Below are 13,317 nucleotides of genomic sequence, written 5' to 3' on the forward strand. Positions count from 1 at the left end.
TTGATCACAGTTTCAGGATGTGTTCCTATGACGCAAAAGAGATATTTAATGACATGGTAAGTGTGTGCGAAAGCCTCACAAAGATTATAGACGACATCTGGCAAGGTCGATTTTAAATTTGGAGAACATCCATTGAGCGCTGACTAAGACTGACCGAATGTGAGGGACGCAAAAGTGGTTGCTGTCGTCAACAAGCTGTGTGAATATTGCATTTCTTCATCTCCTCTCCATTTCCTTTAATTAATCACTCATTTTTTACCTGTTGAAAATGTAGCTTAAAGGGAGATTTGTCAAGTATTTAATACTCTTATCAACATGGGAGTGGGCAAATATGCTGCTTTATACAAATGTAGGTATGTATTTATTACTGGAAATCAATTAACAACACAAAATGACAAATGTTGTCCAGAAATCCTCACAGGTACTGCATTAAGCATAAAATATATGCTCAAATCATAACATGGCAAACTGCAGCCCAACAGGCAACAACAGCTGTCAGTGTGTCTTGACTATGACTTGCCCTAAACTGCATGTGATTATCATAAAGTGGGCATGTCTGTAAAGGGGAGACTCATGGGTACCCATAGAACCCATTTACATTCACATATCTTGAGGTCAGAGGTCAAGGGACCCCTTTGAAAATGGCCATGACAGTTTTTCCTCCCCAAACTTTAGTGTAAGTTTGGAGCGTTATTTAGCCTCCTTCCCGACAATCTAGTATAACATGGTTGGTACCGATGGATTCCTCAGATTTTTTAGGTTCATATGATGCCAGTATCTTCACTCTAGCTTTAGGATGGAACCCGCTACAACCTAAAAATCGCCATTTTCGTTTATGGGTTAAAGAAATTAGTGGCGTTATAACAAATTTGCGTTAAGGCGTTATTATCACATTAACTTTGATAGCCCTAATAAAGATGTTTTTAATTTCTTATTTTATTGTTGGTAATTGGTGCTTTTATATATATTTATATAATATTTATATATACACCTATTTTTCCCATATTTGTGTACATAACAGTCCTGTCTAGTTTTTACCTTCATTGTGCAGCTTTGTTGTCGATTTGTTATTTCTATTCTGTGTAAGTACATTGAGAGGGATGCAAAAAAAAACAAATTCCCTGTATTTGCACACTTAGTTGGCAAAAAATCTGATTCTGATTCTGACATCCGCGGGTGTTTTTTGGGGGCGATGTTTTGTGTAATTTTTGTCATTTCATTTTGCTAATTTAAAGGTACTGTTTGTAATTTATTACACTTACACTCTTATGAATCACTGCTGGTCGGTGTCCCATGCATGCTCGCGTGTGGCTACGCTGTTCTATGCTCGTTCATGTCTATGTAGAGCGAGCGTGAGCGTGAGCAGCAGAACGCTGAATTTCATTGACTTAACGGTCACAGGTGTCGCTGTTAACAAGCAATTTCTGATTCTTACATAGAGTCCCTTTAACCTAATATATTGGCAATCGCCAACTGTTGGGCTGACGGTGGCCGGTTGGAAAATTTGAACATATCGCCCAACCAAAAGCCTAATTCAGAACAACAACAGCACCCTGCAGTAAGCAGCGCTCAACCTGATGAAATTTGATCTTCTTTCATATCTTCCTCTCTCCCTACAGGGTGAAATGGTGAGAATTCAGTCTTCCGGCTTATACCAATAATGGCAGCATGAGCCCTGAGGCTACAATCAGCTTCTCCTCTGTGGCCCTTGTCATACTATGCGGGGAAGACGGGGACCATGGCGATGATGCCGATGAGCCATGACTGAAATACATTTTAGATGACCGTTGGCTTAATCCCTCCCCCAAACAGCAATAGTCCAATCATAACTTAGCTAGGCAAAGCAAGCCTGTTAGAATTCCTCCACATGTTGAATTGCTGGTGTGCATGCGACTATGTATAAAGTGTCTGGAAGGTGGTTTCTTTTTCCCCTTTCAAAAAACAGAGATACAAGCACAGCAGAGTAAGGAATGGTTTAAGAGTGTGTTTATCGCCTTTAATGTAAGCTACAAACATTAGCATATCTGGCTAACAAGCTTAGGCCTACTGCTTAAAATATAATCATATCCCAGCGCTACTTCCAATGCCAGCGACATTTCATAATACAGTACGTTATTTTTAGGAGTTACAGGTTATATTAATAAAAAAGCCCTGTTCATGATAGTACATTTGCTTTGTAGCTAGTATTTCCCCACTGTGTGGAAGCTAGACTGTATACAACAAGTGGACGTGGTCACTGTGATGTCACCAATTGGTTTGTGGACTGTCGTTTTGAAACCTTGAGTTCAGCATTTTGGCGGTCGCCATCTTGTTTTTTTGCAACTAGGAGTGACACGAGAGGGTGGAGCTAAGTACAACCGAACGCTGAACAAGACATTTTTAGGTGATCAAAATGTTACTATGAACTTTCATGAACTGAAGACACATTGTGAAAGAGTTAAAGTTCTAAGAAGAAAACACGAACAACTCCCGGACCGGACAACGCCGTGGTAGCAACATGTCAATCACAAGGTAGCCACACCCTAAAGCATCCCCTGCTTTATCGTCTATTTGACTCTAAATGGGACCATAATTTACTAAATGAACATCATGCTGTATTGAAGAAGACTTGAAACTAGTGATTGAGACCATAAACTCATGTTTACAATGTTTACTGAGGTAATAAATCAAGTGAGAAGTAGGCTCATTTTCTCATAGACTTCTATACAATCAGACTTCTTTTTGCAACCAGAGGAGTCGCCTCCTGCTGGCTGTTAGAAAGAATGCAGGTTTAAGGCACTTCCGCACAGGCTTCACTTTTCAGAGCCGGAGGTTGCTCACTGACTAGATCAGAGTGTATAGGCTCAAATTAGTGGCTGTCCACTAAAGCAAACCCAGCCAAACATGTTATCCAAGATAGCCTTACATTTACCCAACACATTTGGTCGTTTTTTTTACAACTGTCTCTTTAATATATAAAATCAGAGAGAGATTAACATGGCCTACATTAATTAACGAATATTTTGCGTATTTTATATTATGGCTTATAGTTCTTGTAGAAGTTGATTACATTGCACTGGGGACATGGTCAAATCAGGCACATGTACCAAAAAAATCTCAGTAAATTAAAAAGTATTTTTAATGTACATTATTCTTTGTTTATGTTATAAAGAAGACCTTATTCTATGATATAAGCCATTTGTCATAAATATTTGAGACATTTTAAAGAAAATACGAGGAAGTAATTCATGGGGACAGAAACTTTGCTGCATAACAGGAATAACCCTGAAGATATTTATTGTAAGACTCCTTCACAATATGGCATTTCAACCTTTTTTTAGATACATTTTTGATATTGGCTATGCTGTACTTTAAATTGCAGTCAAACATGCAGCACACATTTTTATATATATATATATATGCTGTATATATATGCTGTTTTCTGTTTACTGTTTTGGCCGACTCGCTTCGGATGCCCTCAGGCAAGCCACAGGGATGCAATGAATTTGTTACTGATCCATAGAAGCTCGTCTGTAATATATATTCAGTCTGTGGACTTCAGAGCTGCGGGACATGTATCATCACTGTAAACATTGAGAGGCAGCTGGGATTCGTGGTCATGCTTGACAATACTGAAATGACAGTGTTCTCAAAAGGTAACACAGTTTTCAAGGGTTTAGAAATAATATTTGAGTTGTAGCTTATCAGAACAATTGACATTCTATCTGCTCATGAATATCGCTTCTTATTCCTTTCTTTGTCTGAGTGCAGATGCTTTCAAGGGTCTCTTTCTCCCTTTGTCTGGTTTTTCGATTGAACACCTCCAGCTGCTAACCCCCAAAAATAACATCAATGCAACTCAAGACTTCTCGCAGTGCTTTCTTCAGATCTAACATCCAGCGGCTCTACCTGACAACAGTCGCAACATCAGTGGTCAACCGCTGTGACAACTGAGATTCTTAACGCAAAATGCCATTATCATCATTAAAAAATCTCCAGAGAAATATGAGGTGACAATAATGGAAATGAAGAGGAGGGGTGAGTCAGATAAAGATGACTCAGAGGTGCATACACAAAGGAATGAACCAAAAAGGAACTCAGTCTTCCAGCTATTTTGATCAATTAGCAATGCTCAGGTTTGCAATCTAACTGTCACTTGTGTCTGCATGAATTAACCCTTTTCACAACAAACAGTTCTGCATGTCAGAGCGAAAAGCACAGCTGTAATTATAACATTAATGATGGGGGGCATTCCATTAAGGTGTGCACGTTTAGGAGTCTTGCTGTTGTGTACTGAATACGTTGTTGGAACAGAGCCGTCGTTTATGCTATTACTGTAATTCTGCTTGTACCTTCCCTGCTGTGACACGTCAAAATATCTGCTGTGAAAAAGTTCTATTACTTTACATAATTAGAGACAACAATATTAAAGCAAAACTATTTTTTGCATGCAGGTTCCTGCTGCTATAGTTTTTCCATTCATGCCCTCCATCTAAAAAAAAAAAAAAAACTTCTGGAGGGGCACTGATGGGACACACCGGACAGACAGAAAGTGTAACTCTCATGCAAGTCAGATGATGTGTTAACTTTGTGCTATGCCGAGACTATCCAAGAAAAGTGATTTATTTAGTTTTGGACTTAGTAACAAGAAGGAACTCCACCATTCTTTAATTGTGCACAGTAAAATAATTGGGTAACACTTTCTATGACGCCCATGTCTATAATGCATTAAACATATACTTATAATATGCTTATAGCACTGTATAATTACAGTTACAAGCACTCAAATATTTATAATAATTTTTAACAATAACCATAACACATATATATATAAAGCATTTTAAGGTCAAGTATCATAATACTTCGTAATTGCTGGTCACTCACTAACATTTTTTTGCAAGGATCATAGTGTATTAGAACTTTCAAAGCTGTAATACTTTATAATATTTGAATAACTCATTATAATCACTGTTATAATGCATTATAATGTTATTATAAGTCACTATAAGTGGTCATTGTTTGCTTTAAGTAAAGTGAAAAAAATATCATTAAATCTATGCAAGAACACACAAAAACATATTTTTTTTGGTACTTTACTTAAAGTAAACAATGACCACATAGAGTAACTCATAATCAAATTATAATACATTATATACACTATAATGTATTACAACAATGGGGATTATAATATGCTATGATCATTGCTAAAAAAAGTGACCAGCAATTATGAAGTAGTATGAGACTTGACATTATTAGTCGTTATAAAATGCTTCATAATGTGTTATGATTATTGTTATAAAGCATTATGAATATATATGAAGTGCTTAGAATTATAATTATACAGTTTTATATAGCTCTGATGATGCAAGCCTCACCAAAACTGTGCAATTAATAAGTTATCTGTCAGTCCGTATGACTTAATTTTTCACCTCTCTTGGTTGGTTTGTAAAAAATCACTGTAAATATGAATTAAAAGACAACAATGTATATATTTTTTTCTTGGTCCGGAACAAATGAACCGAACCACAGTGTGTATGATACAGATTGGATTTAATGTGCTCGCTCACTGATAGACAGTCAGCAGGCACACAGTTTAGGAACACACCGAATATAACAGATTAATTCAAATGTCATTCTAATCCAAAACTTTAGCAGCCAGTGAGGCGAGGAAACAATTTAGTTGCCACAAACAAACAGCACTAGGTGCTAATTTTTCCACTTTACTTGATTTGTTTCTTTCTGCATTTATTTGTCCCATAATTTTCCACCCCGTTGCACTCTTTTGTCACGTAGATGTGTTTGCTTGTAATTGCTCATCCTGCTATAATCTTCCTGTGACTTGTTGGGAGATGTGTTCATCAGCTCCTCAGCTTTAAAGTGTCTTCTTCTCTTACATGCTGAAAATGTAATCTAGGTAAACAAAACTCTGCCAGTCTGGACGAGTGTGACAACATTAATGTGTACTACAGTATGTATGGGACTTGCGTAATGTGTGAGATGATAGCATGGAGAAAAGTTGGTGTCCCACACCCAAGAAAACACACTAAGGATCATTTCTTTGAGAGCTATCCAATTTGAAACACCATAACCAAAGTTAGGAGAACACCCAATCAGTGACACAGATAGACAGATGAGGTAGAAAAGGTAAAACAGAAAAATCAGGACAGTGAAAAGAAGCCATCAGAGAAGCGAGATTTTACAGTGGCAGCCAATGCAGTCCCTCTTCATGCATTTGCAATCAGTGTCATCTGGTGCCTTGACTTAAACAAAGTGGGACTGCAGTGGCTACATCTGTATGTTTTTTTTTTTTTGATGACATGTAATATAGCCTTTTTTTTGTGTAAATCCAGCACACATTGTAAGGGTTGATGTGGGTATATGAAGGGAGGCTTGCCTGAGAGATGTCCAGCTCTACCTATCCTGATGGTCATCTCATCAGAGTCCAAGGGTTGGAACGAGGGATCGTCTGTTTTCTCTTTGGCCTGCTTGGATTCGGGGGGAAGAGCCAGGGCGATGTGGGGGTCGGCACCTACACCCTGTGGATAGAGACGGAAGGGATTCAAATCCATTCTATGGACAGAAGATTGTAATATTTGTGATCTAAGAACAAGCTAGTATGTGGTTGTGTTTAGAAGGTAAACCACAAGCCGCAAAACTCTTACAAGATGGCTGAGGTTAGATATTGACCTTAAATAGTTAAGGTTAGGCATTGACCTTGAATGGGTAAGTTTAGGCATTGACCTTGAATGGTTAAGTTTAGGCATTGACCTTGAATGGTTAAGGTTATGCATTGACCTCAATTGGTTAAGGTTAGGCATTGACCTTGAATAGATACGGTTAGGCGTTGACCTCGAATGGTAAGGTAAGGCATTGACCTCGATTGGTTAAGGTTAGGCATTGACCTTGAATAGTTAAGGTTAGGCATTGACCTCGAATGGTTATGGTTAGACATTGACCTTGAATGGGTAAGGTTAGGCATTGACCTCAGTTGGTTAAGGTTAGGCTTTGACCTTGAATGGTTAAGGTTAGACATTTACCTTGAATAGTTAAAGTTAGGCATTGACCTTGAATAGTTCAAGTTAGGCATTGACCTTGAATAGTTAAGGTTAAGCATTGACCTTGAATAGTTAAGGTTAAGCATTGACCTTGAATAGTTAAGGTTAGGCATTGACCTTGAATAGTTAAGGTTAGACATTGACCTTGAATAGTTAAGGTTAGGTTAAGGCAGCGTGTCCTGCAAGAGTTTTCAGACTTTTTGCAACTTGTGGGTTACCTTCTAGACACGACCCTGGTATGTAACTGTTAATTCTTAGAAATTACCTTAAAATGGCTATGTCATCTGCATTGTACAAAGAAGTATAGAGATGAAAGATCTCTATTCTCTATTGCTTTTACTGAAGCAAATGTAGCAATACCTCAATGTAAAAACACTCCATCACATGACAACTCTTTGTATATTCTTATATTACAATATTACAAAGCACCACATTTGGTGTTTGATTCTGAACATAGTAATATGGATATAGGCACCATGTAAGCACAGCGTCAGCACCACATCAATCATTTTGACTTAGGGACCCTTTTCAAGACAAGACATCAAGTTCAGATAATAAATCTGGACCCACATTAAGGCCCTCATCACATCAGTTGATATGATGTGTGAACAACACAAGCGCTCTTGGGGATCTAGGGGTCCCAGCCTCAGGGCAGATTCCAATTTTTTTATGGTTGGTAATCCAGTCTCGCAGATATGGGAAGACGAGATCAATGGCTCCCTGGACTCTTAAAACTTGCACTGTGCAGCATGATTGTGAAACATCAACCTACTGCATGGCCCCACGGCTACCATTTGTTTCACCAGTCCACTGACAATCCAGTGAGTGGTGTGGTCGATAGGAGAGGTTCACTGAAAAATGTCATTCAACTATTGCACAACCTCCTTGAAACGCAATCAATCTCAGCCAGCCGGTTCATCAATTGGCCTTCCAGAACACAAGACTTTAGATCACAGAGTATCTGAAAGGAATATAAATGTAAATGATGCCTCTTTGGAAATGCACAGTGGAAGGGTGCATTACGGCTTTAAAATAAGTCATTACACAAAACTATGCCGTACATTTTTTTTTTTTTTTTTTTTTTTTCTATCTGCAATATAAATAATTTGATTCTCACTTACTCAGTAATGCACAACACTGGCAACTTGACACACACTTGTGTGAAGTTGAGACACACTTGTCTCAGGTTGCTTGAGGATGCAGACATTTCAATCAACATAAGTCCACCGCAACAACAACAACAAAGGATGGATGGATTTGGCCTATTGTCAACACTCATTCGTCCTATCACCCAATTCCACGTGCCACCCATCAGAGAGCCTCTTTCTTTTTCACTTAAAGGGACTGTTTGTAACTTCTTACACGTATAAATCAATCTGGGTTGGTGTCCCATGCGCGCTCGCGTGTGGCTACGCTGTTCAGACAAGACTCCAACACAAAATACACGGAAGCACCAAAGTTCTATCTAGTGAAGCCCGTCTTGCAAAACAGTGTTGGCCGCGGTCGGAGGACGCGGGGGAGACCGTAGCTTTGGTCTCCAGGACCGGAGTCTGTGCTCCTCTGCTCCTCTGCCTGCTTGCCTTCACTCACAGCTCACTCCACCTCACGTGCGTGCGCGCACACTCCACACTGCAGAAGAGTTAGTTTAGCTCTGAGAATATGTAGTAACAGTGTATAGTGGACGTATTTGCAGAAATAAATGCTGCAGCTCCTCCAGACCAACAGAGTTTTTCCGTGTCTTGTGAAGTGACGGGGCTCCGCAGCGAGTTACTTTATCGTCTCCGACTGGGTGCCAGTGTCTCCCCTGTTCCCTCTGACCGCGGTCGGGAGCCTGAAGCAGGAAAAGCCAACACTAGGATCAGCAGTGATTCATGGAGAGACCTTCGTCTGGTCAGCTAACATTACTGCCAAGCAGCTGGAATATAGAGTGATATTGTGGTTTTAGCTGACGTGTGTCGCCTCACTGTTTTGACGGATGCTCGCTCACATTCAGTTGGCCTTTGCACACGGGCGAACGCAAACAACAGGACGCTGACTTTCGTTGACTAAACGGCCACAGGTGTTGCTGTTACAACCAATTTCTGATTCTTACAAACAGTCCCTTTAATAGTATATAACAAATTGAGAGGAATAATGATGGTCCCATCTGCCTTTTTTATTGACTAAAACTAAAATTACCGGCTCGTGGTTACACATCTCCACCAATGAGCCAAGTTGCAGTTTGCGTCTGTCCAAAATGTCATCACTCCATAATTTCAACCTATTACACATTTGTGTGAAACTGTCATAATTAGCATACTGAAGCCGAAACCGTGACCTTGACCACCCATATCTAATCAGTTCATCCTTGAGTCCAAATGGACATTTGTGCCAAATTTAAAGAAATTCGCTCATACTATTCATGAGATATCAGCAATTTTATGAATCCTACTATAGCAAAGGCATGACCTGCCCTACTATGCCTCGGATAGGCTTACCCTAAACAATCTCACTCCTCATTCCTGAAACTAGCTAATCCAAACCATGAAGGCAACGAGTACTAGCCAATCAGCGGTGGAGTAGGGCAGGTCATGCCTTCGCCATAACAGGATTTGTACGACTGCCACGACTGTTGCCGGCGCGGAGGCATAAAAACAGTGGCACGCAGTAACCAGTCATCTTAATCAGGTTGTTCATTACCTGCAATGCTACTTTGTTACTTGGGTTACTATGACAGAGACATGATTTTAACATGCAGAACCAGGTCACTGAAGTCACTTTGTGAAAAGTAAATCTTTTGTTTGTACAATGAGGTGCTTTAAAAGTTGGTTTAATTTCCTAGTGGAAGATGAAAAAAAACAAATCAGTGCGGTTGATGATCAGTTACAGTACACTGCACAATGCTCTTAAATTCCACTTGTTTCAGATCAAAGATCAAACTTTAACACCCACCGCAAATCAAAAAATCCCATCAGCATGATTTCATGTCAGACACTCTCTGAGGCCAACAAATACACAAGAGCCTGAACAATGAATCAGCGACCCAGAAAATGGCCAAGTTGATGAAAACAGAGAGCCCACATTTTAAATAGCAAACCATTAGATGAGTAATGTCTAAAAGGGCCAAAAAAGCACATTTGCATCCATATTTCCTCTATCTATGACTGCAACATCTCCGTGTCCAGTCACAGGTTGTTTTAAAATCGGATAAAGTACAGGTAGAGCTTGTGTTGTACATGTTGTTCTTTTTTCATTCATTGGATTAGGCAAACATGGTAAAACGATTACAATATAACATACAAAGTGCTTCTTTACAAGTATACTAACCCCTACCAAGTCAGTTTTTACTAGATGCACCCTTTGGCAGCAATTACAGCCTTGCATCTGTGTGGATGAGTCTACTCTCTATGAGCTTTGCACATCTGGACACTGCAATTTCTCCCATTCTTCTCTGCAAAATTGATTAAGCCCTTCAGATGCAACCTGAAAGACTCAATCAGTTTTGCAGAGAAGAAGATGCAGGGGGGGTGGTGAGTGAACAGCCACTTAAAAGTCCAGCTGCAAACTCTCGATTTGAGTGACATCTGGACCCTAACTAGGTCACTCCAGGACATTAACTCATTGTTTTGATTCTCCTGTAGCTCCGGCTTTGTGCTTGGGCTGGAAAACAAATCTCTTCCACAGTCACAGATTTCTTGCGTAATGCATATTTCAATATTTCCCTGTACCCTTATAAGCCTGAAATCCCTTGACTATACACACAGGTGATCTGCTGCAGAGAGCCTCATGCTGCTACCACCATACTTTACCATGGGGATAGTGTGATTATGATGATGTGCAGTGGAACATGGTGTGGCCAAAAAGGACAATTTTGGTCTTATCAGAACAAAGAAGCTCCCTCCAGCTGACTTCAGTCTCCCCCGTGGCTTCTGGAAACTAAAGCCAAGACGTCATGTGAGATTTTGAAAGTGGCTTTCTCTTTGCCAATCTCCCTACTGTTGCTGTGAACGGTCTCTCTAATCTGAGCCTCCTGTTATAGGTCTCTTATTAGCCTCCCTCACTTGTCTCCTTCTTCTTCACATTCACACAACATTCAAGTTTTCAGTTTACTATAATCAAATCAAACATCTTTGTCTAGATTGATCCTCATTTAACTGGTTATATGACTTCTAAAACCAACTGAATGCACCAGTGATGACTCAGTAATGGGGGAAAACAGCAGCAATACAAAATGTAATCTTACAAGGGAAGTGAATGCTTTTTATAGGCCTTGTACATTTGTCATATTTTTGCACTGGCTATGATATGGAAAACGATGTTGAGCGAAGAAAAGAATAAATACATGTTTTTTAATAAGCGTGAAGAATAATGCTGGAAAGAAAAAGAAGATATTATTATGGATATATTTTCTCTGAGCCATGAATTTATGGAATGCCATTTTATCCAATATTAAATAAATAAATGAATAAATATTCCCATAAAATATTTAAATATGCCTATGACATAAATAAATATGGCCATGAAATAAATAAATATGACATGAATAAATATGCCCATAAATAAATAATATGCATATGACATAAATAAATAAATATAGCCATAAAATAAATCAATATGCATATGAAATAAATCAATATGGCCATGAATGAAATAAATATTGCTATGAAATAAATAAATAGACCTATGATATAAATAAATATGCCTATGCAATTAATAAATATGCCAATAAAATAGATAAATATGCCCATGAAATAAATAAATATGACCGTAAAATAAATAAATATGTCCAGTAAATGAATAAATATGCCCATAAAATGATAAACATGCCAAATTAATAAATATGACTATGAAATAAATACATATGCCTATGAAATAAATCCTGAAATAAATAAATAAATATAAATATATAACTGAGTCAGTATAGTTCAATAAAAAAGTTTATATTTTTAAAAAGGACGTTTTTCAAAGGACACTTTGATTGCAGGAGGACTTTTATTTCCTAATGCCACATTTATTTATTTATATTTATATCTGTTATATTCTAATGAATGGGCTGTGGTTATCTCACAGATTCAGGCCAACGCAAAATTCAGAAATACACATTTATCTATGTATATGTTTACTATTGAATAAAATGGCATTCCATATTAATTTCTTTCAATCAGTACTTGTTATTCTTGCTTCTTGGTTATTACTCCTGCCAGTGGCAATGAGGCGTACGAGAAGGATGCAGCCCAAAACGCCGCACAGGGAGAAAAAGAAGAAGAGGAAGAAGTTTGCTGAGGCATAAACTAATGAGTTAGGTGGTGCATGACATTTGGGGATGATGTGGTGTCATTGTTAGGCTGAAATCACCGAATGGAACCCGACCAACAGGCACAAATAGACATTTTGTACATTTCTTATGAATTAATGTGCAGAAAGTTTGCATTGATTTAAATATCACATGCATTGTTGCAAGAGCGGAACAAGCTTCATCATTGCAACGCTTAAACTATGAATTATTTCCTATCTTTGCTGTTTTCACGACCATTTGTAAGAATCGGTTACTGAGAGCAGAAGATGCCATCTCCATGTACTGTGTGTGGGCCTGTCTGAGTAAGCGTGTATTCAGCTGGATGTGTGTGGCATGACGGGGACAGTTCGCGGACCATCTCGAGGGGACATTATTAACCCACGGTGACCTTTGGTGGCGACCCATGATACAGTCTCATCAGCAGGTCCGAGCTCACCATTAAATAACTTCCAGCAGCGGTCTGGCTCCACTGAGCGCTGAAAGTCACCTCTCACTTCATCTCTCTCTCGCTTGAATTCAAACCTCTTTAATTGTACTTTCATGTCGGAACCGTTTGATCACCTTACTCCAATGAAGGTGTCATCGGCAGGCTGTTTGATGACACCACTTAACATATCAGAGAGAAACGTGTCTATTTATGATTATCATTAAGAGAGAAGCGGCTCATTACTCACTCCAAATCCCTCCCAGTCAAAAAGAAAGAGGGAACGTGAGTTAATACAAAAATAGGATTAAAAAGGAAACGTACCGTCCTAATAGAGGGGGATGCCTGACTAAATTTGAACTGGCACCTGGTATAATGAATTGGTAGATTTAAATGTAGCTGGTATACTCAAGGCACCTTTGATTTCTATTTATTTATTGTCTTTACTGGAGTGTTTTTGTGTTGTCCACAGTTGTGTGTCTCATGTGGAATGGTATTGAATGGCTGCGTCCAGCCTGGGTTCATTTAAAGGGAAACATGTATGTGTTTGTGTATTTAGGCCTGTTACACTCCCCTTTGGTTTG

General features: G+C 38.8%; 1 protein-coding gene across 3 annotated transcripts in view; it reads right to left on the reverse strand.

Moving 5' to 3' along the window:
* The window catches only part of LOC119479479 (zinc transporter ZIP11-like), a 161,075-nt gene that overhangs the window by 61,442 nt on the left and 86,316 nt on the right, over positions 1-13,317 (reverse strand). For 2 of the 3 annotated variants that reach the window (XM_037755114.1, XM_037755115.1), the window contains exon 5: positions 6,374-6,515. In XM_037755114.1, coding sequence (XP_037611042.1) covers positions 6,374-6,515 — 142 coding nt within the window. The remainder of the gene's footprint in view (positions 1-6,373; positions 6,516-13,317) is intronic. The other variant, XM_037755116.1, reaches the window with a different exon arrangement.

Source organism: Sebastes umbrosus, chromosome 20 (genome assembly GCF_015220745.1).
Source record: "Sebastes umbrosus isolate fSebUmb1 chromosome 20, fSebUmb1.pri, whole genome shotgun sequence".
NCBI classification, from domain to species: domain Eukaryota; kingdom Metazoa; phylum Chordata; class Actinopteri; order Perciformes; family Sebastidae; genus Sebastes; species Sebastes umbrosus.